Source organism: Emiliania huxleyi (assembly GCF_000372725.1).
Source record: "Emiliania huxleyi CCMP1516 unplaced genomic scaffold EMIHUscaffold_1, whole genome shotgun sequence".
NCBI lineage: Eukaryota > Haptophyta > Isochrysidales > Noelaerhabdaceae > Emiliania > Emiliania huxleyi.
The window spans coordinates 2,435,686-2,453,287 of record NW_005202428.1 but is presented as its reverse complement, the minus strand read 5'-3'; the positions used below and the strand labels follow the sequence as shown (position 1 = coordinate 2,453,287).

The 17,602-nt window shown below is 64.2% G+C and overlaps 7 protein-coding genes across 7 annotated transcripts; 3 read left to right on the top strand and 4 right to left on the bottom strand.

The window, feature by feature from the left end:
- Nucleotides 1-217: 217 nt before the first annotated feature.
- On the bottom strand, nucleotides 218-907 carry EMIHUDRAFT_194711 (hypothetical protein; the record flags this gene model as incomplete). Its single annotated transcript, XM_005794402.1, has 1 exon — nucleotides 218-907. The coding sequence occupies one exon, from the start codon at nucleotides 905-907 to the stop codon at nucleotides 218-220; it is 690 nt and encodes a 229-aa protein (XP_005794459.1).
- A 2,207-nt stretch (nucleotides 908-3,114) lies between these two features.
- On the top strand, nucleotides 3,115-4,267 carry EMIHUDRAFT_194708 (hypothetical protein; the record flags this gene model as incomplete). The annotated part of the gene is made up of 5 exons (XM_005794401.1): nucleotides 3,115-3,160; nucleotides 3,222-3,325; nucleotides 3,466-3,522; nucleotides 4,034-4,093; nucleotides 4,163-4,267. 5 exons carry the CDS (start codon nucleotides 3,115-3,117, stop codon nucleotides 4,265-4,267), a joined length of 372 nt encoding a protein of 123 aa, XP_005794458.1.
- A 2,210-nt stretch (nucleotides 4,268-6,477) lies between these two features.
- Nucleotides 6,478-8,003, top strand: EMIHUDRAFT_95207 (hypothetical protein; the record flags this gene model as incomplete). Its single annotated transcript, XM_005794400.1, has 6 exons — nucleotides 6,478-6,606; nucleotides 6,677-7,111; nucleotides 7,404-7,469; nucleotides 7,542-7,613; nucleotides 7,701-7,793; nucleotides 7,884-8,003. 6 exons carry the CDS (start codon nucleotides 6,478-6,480, stop codon nucleotides 8,001-8,003), a joined length of 915 nt encoding a protein of 304 aa, XP_005794457.1.
- A 712-nt stretch (nucleotides 8,004-8,715) lies between these two features.
- On the bottom strand, nucleotides 8,716-9,355 carry EMIHUDRAFT_194705 (hypothetical protein; the record flags this gene model as incomplete). The annotated part of the gene is made up of 3 exons (XM_005794399.1): nucleotides 8,716-8,875; nucleotides 8,954-9,018; nucleotides 9,089-9,355. 3 exons carry the CDS (start codon nucleotides 9,353-9,355, stop codon nucleotides 8,716-8,718), a joined length of 492 nt encoding a protein of 163 aa, XP_005794456.1.
- Nucleotides 9,356-9,971: 616 nt separating this feature from the next.
- On the bottom strand, nucleotides 9,972-11,523 carry EMIHUDRAFT_461063 (hypothetical protein; the record flags this gene model as incomplete). Its single annotated transcript, XM_005794398.1, has 7 exons — nucleotides 11,337-11,523; nucleotides 11,183-11,222; nucleotides 10,942-11,096; nucleotides 10,786-10,869; nucleotides 10,627-10,722; nucleotides 10,333-10,552; nucleotides 9,972-10,201 (listed from the first exon to the last, which is right to left on the bottom strand). The coding sequence occupies exons 1-7, from the start codon at nucleotides 11,448-11,450 to the stop codon at nucleotides 9,972-9,974; spliced, it is 939 nt and encodes a 312-aa protein (XP_005794455.1). The 5' UTR covers nucleotides 11,451-11,523.
- Nucleotides 11,524-11,864: 341 nt separating this feature from the next.
- EMIHUDRAFT_194703 (hypothetical protein) lies at nucleotides 11,865-13,490 on the top strand (the record flags this gene model as incomplete). The annotated part of the gene is made up of 2 exons (XM_005794397.1): nucleotides 11,865-12,750; nucleotides 12,865-13,490. 2 exons carry the CDS (start codon nucleotides 11,865-11,867, stop codon nucleotides 13,488-13,490), a joined length of 1,512 nt encoding a protein of 503 aa, XP_005794454.1.
- Nucleotides 13,491-15,422: 1,932 nt separating this feature from the next.
- EMIHUDRAFT_447551 (hypothetical protein) lies at nucleotides 15,423-17,249 on the bottom strand (the record flags this gene model as incomplete). The annotated part of the gene is made up of 7 exons (XM_005794396.1): nucleotides 15,423-15,501; nucleotides 15,531-15,746; nucleotides 15,815-15,891; nucleotides 16,061-16,152; nucleotides 16,254-16,394; nucleotides 16,518-16,662; nucleotides 16,777-17,249. 6 exons carry the CDS (start codon nucleotides 17,247-17,249, stop codon nucleotides 15,649-15,651), a joined length of 1,026 nt encoding a protein of 341 aa, XP_005794453.1. The 3' UTR covers nucleotides 15,423-15,501; nucleotides 15,531-15,648.
- Nucleotides 17,250-17,602: the final 353 nt, after the last annotated feature.

Genomic DNA, 17,602 nt, shown 5'->3' with positions numbered 1-17,602 from the left:
TCCGTGCGCGGACAGGATATACACACGAATACAGAAATACACCACCAGCACGCAAAAAATACACCTCAGCAGCACGACACGCGCGCGCCAGCCGCCACATCGCACATGACGCGCGCGTCGTGCTTCCGCGCTTGCGACGGCGGTGTGTGTGTGATGTATGTGAGCTCTGTCTTGGTCGTAATATTATTTGTCCACGTAAACGAACCCGCCCCCTCACTCAGCTCGGTGTGTTGACGCGGTGAGTGTGCGATTGTGACACATGGCTCGCCACCAGCTCCCTCGTTCCAATGGCTGCCATGGCGAGGGTGAAGCCCACGAGAGCCGCAGCGCAGAGCCACCAACCCCACACACCTGCCGTGTCTTGCATTCGGGTCGCCTCAGCCAGCGCTCGCTCGCTCCGTGCCAGCTCGCTCCGCAGCATCGCGACCTCTGCCAGCGCAGCCTCAAGAGCGCCATTGCGGTCAAGGCGTGCCGGGCACCGGCCGGTGGCGCGTGCGACGCCGGCGCAGAGCTGGACGGCCAGCGACGCGCCGCCGCACATGGCCGCGGCGCCGCAGGCTGCGCCAAGCAACGTGAAGCACACCCAGACCAGACCCGCCTTTGGCTGAGCGCCGCCGCGCCACCCGGGCCTGCTCGGCCTAGGCGCCGCATCGCTCGGCGCGTCGTCATGCAGAGATACGAGCTCGGCGGCGCTCTGCAACCACAGCGGCTCCTCCTCGCCTGGCGAAGCGGCGCGAAGCCGGCTGACGATCCTCGTGAAGGAGCCACGGCGCTCAATCTTGGAAGCGGCTTTGGGCGGAGAGACTGCAGCTTCCGCCTCGCGGAGCCAGTCGGGCTCTGCCTCGCCGGCGTCATCGATGAGCGGCGGGGAGCCACGCGGCGGTCGGTGGGGCCCGGACGGGGGCATCTCGGAGGCGGGTGGCAGAAGCGCTGCGTGTCCCTGCCTGCAAAGTGAGCAGGTTTGATCGAAGATGAAGAATGAATAATGGCGTTCCCAACTGCACTCCAAGTAAGATGACTCCGAGGAGGACGAACCAGTGGAAATTCAGTTGTCAGATGTCACGATGCATCCGAAGGGGACCCCAGCGCCGGCATCATCCGTAGAGGCACGAGTGTTCGAAGAGAGAGTGGACCTGAGCAACAACATGACCTGGAGGCAAATGATCGGAGTGGGAGTCAGAAATGTGGTCCTTGCGCGAGGGGAGCTCGATAGACTCGAGGGGCCAGGATATGCAGCAAGGAGGGCGGAGCTGCGCCGAAAGGCGAAAGAAGCCGAGAGAACAAGGGAACGGCAGGCGGCGGCGGCGCAGGACGAGGCAGAAGAGAATGACGCGACAGAGGAGGAAGTGACAAGGGAGAGAACGACGAGAGTGGGACGGCCGCGAGGTGGCATGAAGGTTGCAGCGAGAATCGGCGAGAGACTGCGAAAAGAGATAGGAAGAGGCAGACTCCCTAGGGTGGGCGACGGCTAGCGCATCACACTCCTCTCCTTAAAATCCCTGTGTGGTGGCGGCGTGCCGTCCTCCCATCCCTCCCTTGGGTTGTCTGTTTTCTTTCTTTCTTTTGCACTCCAAGTGCTCTCCTGTCTACGTTTGCCCCCCTGCTGCGAAAGCGCACGGCGCACCCCCCAGTGTCACCGTCGGGGCTTTCTTGCTCGTAGCCCGATCCCGTCGATCATCCGGCCCGCTGGGTGCGCTTCTTAGGACTTAGCTCCCCGGCCCTGGGGTGTGAGGCTAATGACTGCACTCCAAGTGCTACCACCGCTACGGGACGCCACCGGCAGCCGAGAAAGCGAGAATCTCGTCGAGCGCTGCTTTGGCTTCGGCGAGGTGGCGCAACGGCGTCTCTCGGTCCACCTGCACGCACAGGCTGGCCACGTTGAGCGGAGAGGAGGAGGAGTCGTGCGCCGGCACAGCTCGAGGCGAGGCGAGGCGGAGAGGCAGGGCTAGCCAGAGTTTACGAGATGTCTGAGGTTGGCCGAGAGAGCTCTCTCTGTCTCCCTCCCTCTCCCTCTCTCCCACACCTGCACGCCCTTGCCACGCGCGCCGGGGGAGTTCTGCTCCGACACAAAGTTGTTGTTGTACACGCCCATGTCGAGGAGCTGCAGTGCCTGCACAAAGTCTTGCCGAGGCACGACGAGCTCCTCGGCGGCTTCGCCTACAGCCGAGGGTGCAGCCGAGGGTGGAGGTCAGGGTGCCGCCGAGCCGGCCGACGAGCCTCCCTCGGCGGCGGCGGCGCCTTGCTCGGCGATATACCTCGTGACGAGCTTGGGCACGCTCGCCAGCGGCGCAGTCTTGACCACCGTGCGGACGGCGTCCCAGCTCCCGTCGGCAATCTGCGCCTGGCACGGATCGAGCTGGCGCCGCGCCTCCGCGAGCAATGCGCGCGTCTCCGTGGCCGGGTCGGCAGCGGAAGCGGGCAGCCGCACCATCGCCGCCGCCGCTGCGGTCGCCGTGCGGACTGCGCAAGCGCGGCTGACCGCACCGCCTCGTAGCCTCGCAGCAGCGGCAATGGTGTGGTCGCGCATGGCCGTCAGCGCAGAGGCGACCGGCTCAGACGAGGCAGCGGAGATGCGCTCGGCCAGCGAGCGCTCATATTCCGCTAGCTTGTCGTCGAGCGTCATGCCGTCGCGAAAGACGGAGCCAGACACGTGCGAGCCTGCCGAAAACGGCTCGAGCAGCAGCTCCGTGTGTGAATCGAGGAGCGACGCCGCGTCCGCCTCGCTCGCGCCGACCAGCGCGCCGAGCAGCCGAGCGAGGCGCACGTTGCGTGGCTCAACCGTCGCCGCACCCTCCTCGCTCGGGAAGAGACCCATGCTGAGCACGGGCGTGCGCGAGCAGCCGGCCGCGGCATGCGGCGCTGCTAATGACAGTGCCCGTGCGCCGATGGCGAGGGAGGAGAGGAGGGCGACGCTTACGCGCGGTTTCATGCTCGGTTTGGGACCTGAGCGATGGCGGAGCGCAGGGCGATCAGCGTGTTCTCGCAGCAGAACTCGGCTCGCCTCAAGACCTCGAAAGAACTTCGCCCGCAGGCTTCCCGGGGGCGGTGTGCCTGATTTTCTCAATTCACCAGAGCGCGCCGTGTCGTTAGAGGGCAGAGGCCAAGACGCAGCGGATGCAGTCGCCCAGCAGCAGCCGCCAGGGGCTGCTCGGCCTGACAGGTCCGGTGTGGCGCCGCTGCTCTAGCGCCGCTACCAGCGAGCCCGACCACCTCTGCCCCAGGCGCCTGGATCACCGCGCACCTCATCGACGGCAGCGTGCACCTCGGCTTTGTGCACGCTGTGGACCCCGAGACGGGCAACGTCGTGCTCCTCCGGCCCGAACCGGTGCAAAGCGCCACCGGCCACTGCTTATGGCTGGCGTCCGCCTGTCCTCGGCCACACCACAGTGCCAGATGTCCATCCGCGCGCTCCCAGACAGCGCCTCGACTTGCAGCTCGACTCATGGCACTCTCGCTCCCTCGCAGGCCGGCCCGCCCGGCGCCGTGCTGCCAATGGTACTGCTGCATGACGCCATCGCGGAGGTCTCCACACACGGCGAGACTGGTCCTCAACATTTCCGCTGCGCCGGCCGCCACGTGCCACGTGGTCCGCATCCTCCCGCGTAGGCACTCCTCGCTCGCCGCCGGACTGCGGCCGCCCGCCCGCCCTGGCGCCCGCGTCGAGGCAGAGCGACTCGACCGCCACGCCCGCGGAGATCGAGGGGCGAAGAGACGCCATCTGCGAGGCGTCCCGGAGAGGGGCACATCTCAACAGACACACGCACGCACACGCAGACTGCACACACGCACACGCACACTCATATTCACACGAGCTCGGTTCGCCGTGCCAATGGCGTGTGGTCCCTTGAACGTCACCACGTCTCTTCTCCCGTAGATCGACGCAGATCCGCCGCACGCCTCCCAGTAGCACAAATCCAACTCGGCCCAATCTCCCCCACATCTCGCCCACATCTCGCCGCATCTCCCCATATCTCCGCCAAGCACGCCGCCTCCGCCCTCCCTCCCACACCACCATCACCACACACTCCGTCAGGCGCTCCGGCGGCAGCGCATCCCCTTCCAGCTGGAGGGGTGCGGAGGGGAAGACTTGCTGGTGCGCCGCAGCGCTTTTAGACCCCGACTATTTTTCATCACGGCGAGACCCCCAACCCCAAATGCTCAGGTGCTCGGTTGCCTGCGCTGCGTCCCGCCCTACAATGCGAGGGCGGTCTCGTGCGAGAACGAGATCGTGCTCAGCCGGTTTACGGAGCTGCTGGCCGGTGTGTGACGTGCGGGCGGGAGATGATGTGGCATGGGTGCGCGTTTGCGGAGAGTCTCTCTCGCGGGACTCTGGAGACTATCTATGACTAAGAAACGTGTGTGGTGTGTCAAAGTTTGAAGGTCCATATGTGTCTAGAAGCCAGAGCAGCCAGGGCAGCCAACGGACGCGCGCGAGGAGAGAACGGCGGAACCAGCTCGCGGCGCAACGGTTCATGGATCGAATACCATTCTCTGGGCCGGCGCGGGGGCCCCGGCCCACACCGTGCGCCCCGCGCCGCAGTGCGGAAAACCGGGGCTCCGGCGCTCAGAGACAGAGTCGCTCAGAGCACCAACTTCCCGAATGATTACGGTTGATTAGAGGGCAGATTTGGAGAGATCTCAAGGAGTACACACAGATAGACCCTCCAATCATGAGAAACCTCCAACCTGATCGGTCGTACTGACCGCCGACAGATCACTGCAGACAGCAGACAGGCCAACGTCTGCACGCGGCCGGCCGGGCGAGAGGCTTGACACGATCCGACCCTGCGACCCTGACGCTGCTGCTCTAGCTATCAGCCATGCACTGCTGACTGCTGCCACATGTGCGACCTGTGCTGGCCCACTTGGCGGCCTTCCCGGTCAGTGGTGAGGCGCAGTTCAGAGCTGTCGATGGCGCGATGCCGCACTGGTCCCACATTGGTGACACGATACCACCAAGTTTGCCGGTCCAAGAGAGAGGCACCGGCGCTGTCCTGAGAAGGTGCGTGGTCCCTTTTGACTGCCCATGCGCGCGAGGCTGTGTAGGCATAGCCTCGAGAGTGCCAGCAGCCAATCCGAGGTGACGCGCATTGCGTCAGAAGCGTGCACACGATGGAAGGACACCTTCCTACTGGCCGTACGATCAGGTCGTCACTGAATGCTTGATACTAAGGCCGCGAGCTATGCAGGTGATCAATTGTGCATCATGGCACGGTCAGCAGCGCCGACAGGCTGTCGCAAGGCGTGATAGCATGGCCCCGCAAGGACGCCCGAATTCCCATGAAAACAAGTAAAAAATCGCCAAAAAAGAAAAAAAGCGCGGAAAAATCGGCGCCTGCGGCGGGCTGGGGGACCCCATCTCCCCCCCGCATGGACACCCTCTGGGGCCCCCGCGCCGGCCCAGAGATACGATTCGAACTGCGGCTCGGGCACAGGGGGGGCGAAACTAGGCAAGCCCGCGCCGGCCAAGCCAACGACGACAGCGACGTTGGCGCAAGAAGCGACGACGAGGAGACAGCGGCGACCGCGCAGCAGAGCCAGGACCGAGCGAGCAACCACCCGAAACGGGCCGCCCAAACGAAGGCAGCCAGGCAGACGACGAATTCACAGTGATGGACGTAGACGAGGAACAGCCAGAGCACGAGACGTCCCAGCCGCCGAGGAAGCGGGGGCGATTTGAGAATGAACGTAGCGACTCGATGAATCAGGGAGAGGGAGCGAGCCAACAGCACTCAGAGGACGGGGGGCCGGTGACGTACGGGGAGGAGCGCGCACGCACTGCAGGGGACGAAAGGCACGAAGGCGCCCCCCCACCGGGGTGGGTGCGAGGAGGCGAGATGCGGGGGGCACAGCTTGGACGGCAGGCGCGCAAGAGACAGAAAGCCAGGGAACAAAGAGGAGGCAAGTAGGGGGGGTGGCTCGTAACTGAGGTTCGCCTTCAGGGACAGCCGCCTCCCTGAGTGGTGATTGTTGTTCATAACGATATCCCTACAACCACGATCGATGCGAGGACGCAAGTCCACACCAAACTCGGCCATTCCAAAGGCCAGACCGCTCGCTTAAGGCTGATTGGCTAGACGAGCGGTCTACCCCCACGGGGCTGTTGGCACAGGGGGAGCAGAGGGGGAGGTGGCAATCACGCTCCCGGGACGCCGGAGAGATCGGGTTGGTCTCCCCCGCCCTCAGCCCTGACCCGACGGGGACGCCACCACCCTCGCCCAGGGATCTACAACGCTGTCTTAAGGTCCGACAGGTTCGGCACCGGGCACCGCCTCGGTATACAAAATGCGCCTGTCAGCGGACCCTTACAGATCACAGATCACAGAATCCTGCACTTCCCGCGCGCAGAACGTCCGACACGTGTCTCGTTCGGCCGGCGAAGCCCCCGCTCACGCTTGCCCTCGGGGACCATCCCTGCTGTATTGATACCGCACTGCCGGTCTGCCGCCGCGCGCGTGCTGCGCACCATCGTGCGTTATGTCCATCGCCCGCAACGCCGCACTGCTCTCAGCGAACTTTGTCGCCGCCATCATGTGCATCTCGCTGAACCGCGAGACCTTCAAGTCCTTCCCGTTCCCTGCAGCGCTCACGACGCTGCACTACGCTGTCGCGGCGAGCAATCGAGTTCGTGCATGTGGCGGGCGGATTTGAGAAGCGGCCAGTCCCGCTGACGCAGCGCCATAATTTCTACCTCCTCGTGTGCTGCTGGAGCGCGTGCAACGCTCTCTCCAACGTCTCGCTCGACCGAAACTCCGTCGGCTTCTACCAGCTCGTTAAGATCCTTGTGACACCATCGCTGGTCGCATTTGACTTTGTGGTGTACGGGCGGCGCACGACGCTGCTGCAAGGCGTCGCGCTGGTACTCGCCTGCCTCGGTGTGGGCGTGGCAAGCGTCGACGACGTGCAGGTCAACGCCTATGGTGCGCTCATCGCGTGCTCGGCAGTCATCACCGCGGCGGCACAAAAGGTGCTCAACATGCACGTGCAACAGGTCGGTGGGCTCAGTGCGCTGCAGGTGCTGAGCAACGCGCTCCCCGCCATGACGCTCCTCTCCCTCGCCTACGTGCCGCTGCTGGACCGGGACCTGCCGCACCTCGCCACCTGCGATTGGGTGAGATTCAGCCGGCAAACCGAGATGAAAATCGGGATTTCGAGATGCGGCCGACATACAGTCGAGATACAAACGAGCTCGGTCGACGTACAGCGGTACAGCTTGCACGCGCCTCACCGCTCCTCCCTCGCCACTCTCCACCACCCGTCGCACTTGCCTCTTCCTAGGCAAGCGTAAGGACCTTCGGCTTCATCCTGGCGAGTGCGCTCGCTGCGCTAGCGGCGACCACATCACGATGGCTACCTCGCTGACAGGTGACAGCCACCGAGATCACCTTCTCCTACGAGATTAGGCGACCACGTCGGCGACGGCCATCTTCGGGCTGATTAGCGCGCTGGCACACGTGCTGCTTGGGCAGGTCAGGCCGTACGGCTGTTTCTCGGCTATCTCTCGGCTGTCTTCTGGCCAGCCCATCTCCTTGCTATCGTAGGTCAAAACCTGCTCCGTCATCGTCGTGGGCGCGCTCTTCTACGACGCTCCTCCGACGCCGCAGGACTCTGCAGTCAGCACTGTAGCAACACTGGCTCGCATTGGGAAAGCAGGCTGCCCCATTGCCCATACCTCCTTCGGATCGTCTCTGTGCTCGCAGGGCATGGCGGGGGCAGCTCTCGCACTATTGGCCATCACCGGCTTCTCGCTGCTGCGGCTGCCCGCCATTGGTGCGGCAGCGGCCAACGACGACGTGCGCAGCGCCACCGCATCTGTGGTGTGCGTCAGCTAGCGAGCAGGGCCGGGACGGGCATCTTTGAAGTGTCCGGAGCACGTCCCGTAGGTGGCGCTGCGCCTGCTAGCCAGCGAGGAGGGAGAGGGCGAGGACAGTGAGGCGAGACTACTCTCCAACGCGAGTGCCTTCGAGGCGCCGACGGGAGTGCAGGAGGGAAGCACCAAATGAGCGACACAAGAGAGAGATGCGCACCGCGGCTGCTTGGGCGATGAGGTGCAGATGTAAAGTCGTGTACACGAGCCAACAGCCAAGGGAGCTGCGACGGGCCGACTCTCCCTCAGTCACACCGGCCCTCAGCAGAGATCCCAGCTTCTGTATACAACAAAGAACAATAGATCTCGCGGGGACAAAAAATACATCGGCTGGCAGCTGTGGGCGGTAACAGTGGTCCCAGGGCTCGCACACACAACTCTCAAAACACACACAATCAAAAAGAGCGCTAGATGCAAAGCATCAGCCGCGGCTGCCTGAGAGGAGGCTCACAAAAGGGCCCGTCGTTGCCCCTTCCACCACCTGCTCGTTCTTTTTGGTTTCGCTGCTGCCGCGGTGGAAGAGGGTGCGCATCTTGGTGAGAAGGTCCTATAGAGCCAAGAGATGGCCGATACATCGCGGAGGTACAAGTACAGATAGGGCCAACGTCATGGCGAGCAAAACCTGACGCAAGTCCGAGCCGAGCCCCTCCTGGCCCTCTGCCCCCGCCCCCGCCCCGCACTGCAACAATCGCACGAGGCCAAGTAGGCTGGGCATAAGCGAGAACGCAACCTTGCGCGCCGACGCAATATCTGTGCCAACGCCAAGAAGCTCGGCCCTCATCTGAATGACGTACCTACAACCGATCGCCGAGCCTGGCCAATCGTATGGCCCAGCAGCCTTCGCCCCCCTAGATGGCATACGTTAGCTCGCTGCCAGACCCGTCTGTCTGCGGTTGTATCCACCAGCCAGAAGGCAACACCTCGCCCCTCTGGTATTGCGGCGAGGGCGGCACTTCCTCCACGACAATCGAGCGCGAAGCGATCACGTATGACCCGTCGCTCTCACACCTGACCGTGAACAATCTCAGGTGACTTTTGGCCAATCTCGGAGCGGCCAGGCAAGGCGGGCCCGTCGGCCGCGCGCACCGCCAGGAGCTGATCAGTGCGTAGTCGTGCGGCCGGCCCAAATCGCCACTAAGCGGCTCAAAGACCTAGGGGGTGAGCTCATGGTGTATGAGCTCATCCAGAAGTACAGTAGACGAGAATAAAGCTCAGTGACACCTCGTGGACGATCGCGTTGTCCGGCCCAATCTGACGAACGAGCCGTCCCTCTTTGAGGAGGACGTCCCACGCGGCGCGCCTCTCCGGCGACTTAAGCAACTCAAAGACGAGCGGCGGCGGGGTGTCGACGGACAAACACCCGCGGATTGAGAGGAGCGGCAAGCCCCACGTGCAAAGATTCGCGGAGAGGGCAATGTCGGCCGGGCTTACGTCAGAGCCGGCGTTCAAAGCGGCGAGTGGCGCCGGGAGCGGGCTGCCCCTTGGCATGGCCGCGAGCTCGTGCCACTCGTCGACATGGCTGATGCGGAGCACGCCTATGGAGAAATCGCAAGAGTCAGATGTGGCGAAGATGAATTATAGCAACTTGATGTGGAGCTCGCCCCAGAGGTTGCAGATGCACATCTCTTCCTTGAGGTCCTCGGACCATGTCATGGCGCCCGCCTGCAGGGCAAACCGCGACTCCCACAACCTCGGACGTGTCTCAGCAAAAGAGCAACCGCTCTCTGGCCACAGTGCAAATAGGACGGAAGTATCGCAGAAGTGTGCACCTGCAGCGACCCCATCTGCCTGCGCAGCGCGCGCACGGCCTCTCGCGACGCGGCCGCCTCGTGCCGAGGCCGCGACTCGGGGTCGTCACCAGTCATGTCTGCGCGGCTCGGCCGAAGGGCGAGGGGCTGGCCGTCGCCGCCCAAGACCTGCACGACTAGGAAGCCGTTGTTGATGTGCCGCGCGCTCTCCTGCCCGCCGGCCACGTCATAGGCGCGGACTGAGATCTCCACCTGCGAAAGGGGCAGCCGGAGCGCAAGCAATGGTGGATAAGACGGACTGTGACGGGCTGACGCTGCGCCAGCCGTGGCCACTCCCTCTTTGATGTCCATGAGTGCTATCTGTTTGGACATGTTGCCTCCATCGAGGTGCCGAAAACGCGCGTGACGTGCCCGTGCAGCGAGATGCGGTCGCCCGTCTTGGAGGGCGAGATAAAGTGGAGCGCGTCGATCGCCTCGATGTGCACCTGCACAGCGCCCGCCGGTCGCCCTCCCGCGAGAGACGCTTTCGCCTGCCGGCTGCTGAGAATACTCGCAAATTCGGCCATCCAGGCCATGATTTGTCCACCTGATAGGTCAAATCACGGACACGCTGATGCGTTATCGTGGCGCCATTGTCTAGAGCTGGGTATTCCTAATGTGCAAAACGGTGGAGCGCGGTGGCGCGGTGGCGGCGGAAGTCTCGGAAGTGTCCCGCACCGAATGTGTTTCCGTGGTGGTTCGCATGGTGCGGGAGGACCAGCTGAGTCGTGTCCATCGACTGCAGCGTTTCCTGCGCCCGCGCGCCGACCCACGACCGGCGCGAAGTCCGCGCGGCGGAGGTGGACCCGAACTGAGAGCTGCGCACGGCGGAGCTGCGGAGCGTCACGGGCGAGACGGGCGGGCTCGGCAGCAGCCGGCTGGCCATTGTCTTCTCGACCTGCGGTGAGGTGAACGAGCTTGTGGTGCGTGCGTTGGAGCTTCAGTGAAGGCTCTACAGAGAGTATCTCTCACCTGCCGCCGCTTGATGCGTACTTTGCGGCGCTCGGCGGCGAGGGCAAACTCGTGCTGCTCCTCAAAGGTGACCGGCACGACCGGTTCGACGCGCGCCTACGAATAGGCTTGGCTGAAGTCTAGCTGGAGGGATCCCCTTGAACTGGCGCCGGGCTCGACGCTCTCCTTGCCGCCCGACTCGTCAATCGCCACGAAGATGAAGAAGGCGAGGCAGACGGTGGCCGTGGCGCCCGTGCCGAGCGCCTGTATGCACCTCATAAGGTGAGGGTGTGCTATTCGCTTGGGGTGACGTGAGAAGTGGCTCGGAAGTGGCGCCTCGGAGGTGACGAGAACACCGACCTCCATCGAGGTGTTGAAGGCGTTATTGACCTGGCCGCGGAGCGACAGGGCCTGCCCGACTGCCACCTTGCCATACTCCTCTGCGGGGAACGAGACCTCGTCCATCGAGATTGTGACGCTCATCTTGCGGCCTGCGGTAAGGAGGGTCAACGGATAGAGTGAGCCTCGCTGGCTTTGCTGTGCCAGCCTCATCCCGCGTAGGCTTCGTCCGGCGCACAGTGCAGTTCGGCGGCGAGGCAGGCGGTGATGTCCATCCACTGAAGCGGAGGGGAGAGGTTTTTGAGAGCGCGCCGGGAAAGATGTTATTATGGTGCCAACGAGGCGCTGACGAGAGTGCTTGGGCAGGGGCGGTTGCGTGTGGTGTGGCTCGCCTTCAGCAGGGTGGAGAGGGAGAGCATTCCGTCCGCATTCAAATGCGAGTGGTCGATGATCTTGGTCACGGTCACCACTGGTAAGCCTTGACCCGCCGCGACAGGACTTGTCATGACTCGCACGAAAGGCGCGCGTGCGCTCGCAACTTTTGCGACGCGGGCGGTTCTGGCAAAATCGCCCGACGCGCCGACGACGAATTGAACGAAAAAAAACAAAGATGGCCAGCGTCTCTTTGCCCATCTCTCCTGGAGATGCCTGCTCTATTTAATTATTTATGTCGCTCTCTCACCTACATACACACATGCATACTGCTGGACGCAAAAAAATATCTAGATGCATGTACGCGGAGCCCGCAGGGAGCGAGATCACGGAAAGGGGGGTAGGGAGAAGAGGCCTGCCAATAAACAAGGCGGCTGGGACTAGTGTGTGCGTCTCTCTGTTGCCAACCATCGACAACGAAATGCCCATCGCGTCTCTCTCTCTCCATCGTACTCGTAAGCATCGCACTAAATTACGTTCACTGGGCGATGCAGTCCACCTCGGAGAAGGCACCGTGCTGCGCGTCGCGTACGTGCCGCGTAGTTGTGCTCTGGACGGTGCAGCTGCTGGCGATTCCCGTGTGCGCCTTTGTGCCATTCGGCAACGAGGCCCTCACTGCGCTGATTGCGGTCTGCATCGTTGTCGGTCGGCTCCTGCCTCTCTGTGTAAAAAGGGCCATTAAGCCAGCTGACGTCCAGAAGGAAGCACCGCGGGTGGCCAATGACACCCCAACTGCAACGGAATCCACCAAGTCCACCAAGCCGGTCAAGACACGCCTCCTGTGGCTGGACATCCTCAAGCTGGGGCTCACAGTGCTCGTGATAGTGCACCACTGCACCGCCAGCTTCCTCGGTACGGGCGGCTTTGCTTACATGCTTGGCGACTACCTCCATCCCTTCCAGGCCTTTGGTGTTGCCTTCATGGCGCTCAACGCATCCTACTTCATGAGCCTCTTCTTCTTCATCTCGGCATACTTTACGCCCTCATCGCACCAGCGCAAGGGTGAGTTTGCCTTCATGCAGGACAAGTTCACCCGTCTCGGCATCCCATTCGTCTGCTACGTGCTGGTCATTGGCCCGGCCATCAACGTCCTCTTGGCCCTCCTGCGCGGGCAGTCGCCCGGCTACGCGCCCGACCCGGGGCCGACGTGGTTCCTCGCCTGGCTCTGCATATTCAACGCCGGCTACTCTTTCCGCATGCGGGCCGCTGAGGCGGCGTCTCTCACCCCCTCGGCCCCGCCCTCGCTCGCCGCGCTGTGTCTGCTCGGCGCGTGCTGCGGCGCGCTCAACGCGGCTATGATGCCGTTCGTGTCCAACCTGGCAACGTTGCCCTTCACATTTGGCACCTTTCCCTTCTACATCATCTTCTTCGAAGGTGAGAACACCTGAGATTCGACCGGAACTGACCGCGAGGAACCTGCTACTGCTCTTCTACCACACGCAACCCTTGCCCTCTAGCCTCCTCCCAACACGCTTATTTCTCTCGCAGGCGGCATCCGCGCCCGTCGCAACGGATGGCTCGACGTCCACTTGCCAGAGCTGAGCGCCGCAGAGCGCACAGCCGCACGGATTGTCTCCGCCATCGTCGGCGCCGGTGGCTTCGCCTTCACCGCAACGCTCTACATCAGTGGTGGCGGCCTCAAATTTATGCCAGCCGTGCCCGGTGAGGATCCTGCAGCGGGGCCCCTCCCGAAGGAGGACAACTTTGACGGCCGTGACGTGGACACCATATCTCTCGGCTTCGTGCTCTGCATGCTCGGCGTCGGCACGTGCGTCGGCGTGTTTTGCATGGCCTTCACGGTCGCGCTCCTCGACTGGTCCCGCCTTCACGCCAACTGGCAGACGGCCTCGTCCCGCCGGCTATGCGAGGTGGCCTACTCGGCTTACCTCGTCCAGGGCCTGGTGCTACCGCTGATCGTGTACGGCTATGCGGAGGCTCTCGCTGCCCTCGGCCATCCAACCTACTTTCGGCCGGGCAGCTGGGCGTCGGCGACGCGGCTTCCCGAAGCGGCGCTCGTGCTGGGCTGGCTGGCGACGTCGACGTTGTCCGTGATTGGCTGCTGGGCCCTCGGGGCGCTGCTGCGGTGCATACCAGGGCTCAGCAACGTGTTATAGCGGCTCCGGCTCAGGTCGTGGGGCATAGCTCGGGTGTAAACAGGGTCTGGGGCGGAGGCCCCAGCGGCCCGCCGCAGGCGCCGCCGGAGGCTGGCCCGCCGCAGGCGCCGATTTTTTTGGCGTTTTTTGCTCAAAATTGAGATATTTCTCATCAAATTCTCATCAAAATCGAGCTCGCTACGAGCTCTGTAATGCACAGCATCTCCTCGTTGAGCCTAGCGGCGCCCGTATCGCCCACGCCCACATTCTTCTTCTTCTTCTTGCCCTTCTTGCCCTTGGCCCTTGCTGCACTTAGCCGCTCAACCTCCGCCAGCAGCAGCTCCTTGGCATGCCGCGCCGCCTCCATCTGCTTTGCTTCCCACGCTGCCACTTCCTAGCAGCGCCGCCACTAAGCGGCGCAACCAAGTTCTCGCATTGTTTGCATGAGCACGTGTCCTGCTTGGCGCGGCGCACAATCCGCGTGCGGCGAGTGAGGTGCGTGTCTGAGAGCAGAAGACTGACAGCAGGAGCTGCAGGAGCTGCAGGAGCTGCGCAGGTCAGATGGGCGGTGACGCCGTCGAGCGACGGCGCAAAGGCCAATCGCTGCTGCTGCGCCAACGAGAGCGGCGACACGAGGCTGCTGGCAGCTGGCAGAGCGAATCGCGATTCCGGCGGCCGCCGTCAGCCAGCCGACACCGACGGCCTGGCTGAGGTCAAACTCCTCCACACGTCGGACCACGCGTCGGCCACGGCGACGAGACGTCTGTATGCAGACAGCCCGACACCCGGGCGATAGAACATGCCAGCTGGGCTCTACCAGGCCTCTCGTGGCCCGTGGCGCGTGCCGAGTGGAATAGGGCGGTCCTGCGGCGGGCATAAACATTCACAGCTAATGAAAACTAGAGGAAGTGTTAGGGAGGGCGACGGCTAGCGCATCACACCCCTCTCCTTAAAATCCCTGTGTGGTGGCGGCGTGCCGTCCTCCCATCCCTCCCTTGCGTTGTCTCTTTCTTTCTTTCTTTTTAAAATGAACTCGGGGGGCACGGGACGCGGCACAAACGGGGCACTTTCTTTCTTTCGAAAACAGGATATACTAGCGGTCCATCGCCGCAACCCATCCCCGTCTCCGGCAGCGCCGCCTGCGCCCGCGCCGGCCTGCTCTGGGACGGCTCGCCACCGCTCGTCGTCCAGCATGTGCCACCACCGCCGATCCGAGTAGCCGTCGTACTCGACCTCGTGCACGATCCGTCCGTCCCCGTCCTCCTCCCGCGCCATGACGGTCGCAGGGTACCACCGCTCGCTGTCGCAGAATATCTCGAGGCGCAATCCGGTGGACAGGACAGTGTGGCCGTCGAGCGCCGCCCTGGCATCCTCGCGCTGTCGCTTCCGCCGCTTCGCCTTCGTCTCCTTGCTGCGCAGCAGGGTGTAGTTCGGGCCCACCTCCGCCACGCTGTCCAGCACGTGGACGGCGCTCGCCATCTCGACCACGTCGTCCTCCGGCGGAAGCTCCGCGTCGCCCGCGGCCGCTTCCCGAGCGCGCTCGTCGCGCATCCGCTCGTGATGGGCCTGCCGACGCGCCACGCTGCGCCCGTGTGCCTCGCCGCCGCGTCCGGCGACGGCATCGATGCTGTCCGCACGAGCGTGACTCGCCACTCCACGACCTCCACGACCTCCACGACCGCCGAAAAGCACGACCGCCGAAAAGTTCGCCCACTCGCGCTGCCCCAAACCTAAATCGTCTCTCTTTGTACATACATAAAAACTCGCGGCTTCATCAACGTTTGAGGTGGCTTCGTCCTCAGCACCATCAAGACAGCTCTATTCACACCCTGTTTGGTTTGAAGCCACTCGGGGATGCTTGTTTACACCCAACCGACGAGTGGCTGGGCCCTCTGACCTGAGCTGGAGCCAGCACACCAAAGGAAGCCCCGCCGCATCGCCCGCTGGGCCGCGTATATAAAACCTGATCGTGAATTACACTCAAGACACACGCGCGCAAGAGGCAGCGCAAAACGCAAATTCGGTCCATCACCACGCACAAAGCCATATACGTGTACGCGCCACGCTATCTCGGAGACTCTCTCTCAGAGACACACGCAGCTACACACTTGTCTCCATTCTGCACACGAGCCCGAGGGGAAGCCATGCGCTGGCGGCGCTGCGCCCCGCAGCTCTTCCCTCACAGTGGCTGAATGCGGAGCACAGTCGTGTTGATCTGCATGGCGTGGTTGCCGCGCAGCAGCTTGAAGTGCGGCTCGTCGGCCGACTCGCGCGTGCCTGCGCACGGCCAGACGCGTGAAGACGCTGGTTGCAGACAGCTCGGATCGGCCCATGGGCGGACTCGCCCGCGCAGACAGCCTGCCCCGTCTCGGCCTCGCCGGACGAGAGGGAGGAGAAGGGGCCGCACAGATTGAGGAAGGACCTGGGGGCGCGGCGGCGGGAGCAGCTGCGGCGGGAGCAGCTGCGGCGGGAGCGGTGGCGAGGGAAGCGGTGGCGATGGCAGCGGAGAGGGAGGGAGCGGCAGAGAGAGGGGGCGGGCCGCAGAGAGAGAGTGTTGCGGCGAAGGTGGCCGACGAGAGAAGGGGCCTGACCGTGCGGCGGCGGCGAGGATGCGTCCGTCTGGCATGCGCGCGAGGACGGCGGCGTCGCTCAGCTTCGCGTCCGTCGAGCGGAGCATCAGCGCCTAATCTCGGGCGATCTCGGGTTGGTCTCGGGCAACCTCCCACAGGCCGCCGCGTCTGTCGAGCGGAGCTTTGGCGCCCTGTCGTGCGGCGGCAGGTCGACGGCGAGGAAGGCGCCGGTCCGCTCGGAGACGAGCATAAAGAAGTCAGACGCCTGCCTGGCGACCTCCTGCGCCTGCCTCTCGGCCGCCTCCCGCCGGGCAAACTTGCGCTCGCGACGCGAGCGAGAGTACATCATGACCTCCTCCGACCGAGACCTGCGCACCGTGATCTCCTCGAGCCGCCGCGCCCCGCCCGCGCCCCGAGATTCGCCGAGGCTGCGCGGCCCGGCGTCCCCTCCAAACGGACTCGCCCCAAACGACTCCACCGGCTGCACGCAGTCCGCGTGCTTGCGCCCGAACGAGCCCGAGCGCCCGGACGGGCAGGCGGCGTCCACATAGCACCACGGCGTCTGCCACTCGTCGTGCTGCTTCTCCCACGCGGCGCAGTGCGCGCCATACCCGTGCTCGTTGCTGTAGCCCGAGCAGTTGCACCCCGGCGGAGGCTGCCACTTTGGCTCCACGTACGGCGGCGGAGGCGGGAACGGCGGCGAGGGCGGCGGCGAGGGCGGCGGCGCGAGTGCGCACGTCTCATGCCTGCGGCCAAAGGAGCCCCGTTTGGAGCGTCCGCCGGCACATGCGTCGTCGACATAGCACCACGGGTCTTCGAAGGAGCTCTCCCACTCGTGGCAGTACCGCCCGAATCCGTAGTCTGACGAAAAGCCGGAGCACTCACATCCCGATCGCGTCCGCCGCTTGGTGGCGGTGGAGCGGAGCTCGTGGGCGGCGGAGAGGCGCTGCAGCTCGTGTGCGGACGACTGCGACACTGGAAGCAACCGGAAGCGCGCCGCCTGCTGCGCGGTGGGCGACCTGCTGCCTGCCCGCACCAGCCCGTCCTCGCCGACAGCCAGGTAGAGCCCGTTGGCAGCCTGCACCGCCACCGCGAGCTCTCGCACGGGAGGGATCTCGACGCGGTGCTCCGCTCGGGTGCGGTACAAGGTGTACGCTGCGATCGCGAGCAGCGCGACCACGGCCAGGCACGGCGACAGACGCGACGACATCAAAATCCGAGGCTGACTTGCGCGGCGCGGCGTGACGTGGAAGGCAGGGCAGGGATTTTTTTGCACGGCGAAGGGTCTCTCTCGAGGTTCTCGAGGGGGATATGTATGTTGGGTAGCGAGGAATGGTGTGACGCGATCCACGCAGGCGTGATTTCTGACGGCCGCGTTGGGTCTGAAGTCCGACTCCGGTCGAGAGCTCTTGCGCAGGCGGCGGCGGTTGAGCTCAAGTATCTAGCTCGTCGAGCTCTTGTGCCGGAGCGCCGACCGCTCTTGAAGCCGCGAACCAGCTCATTCAAACTCGGCCGTCCCGCCGCAAATCGTCGGCCTCAGCTCGGGAGCCAACAGCCGGCGCG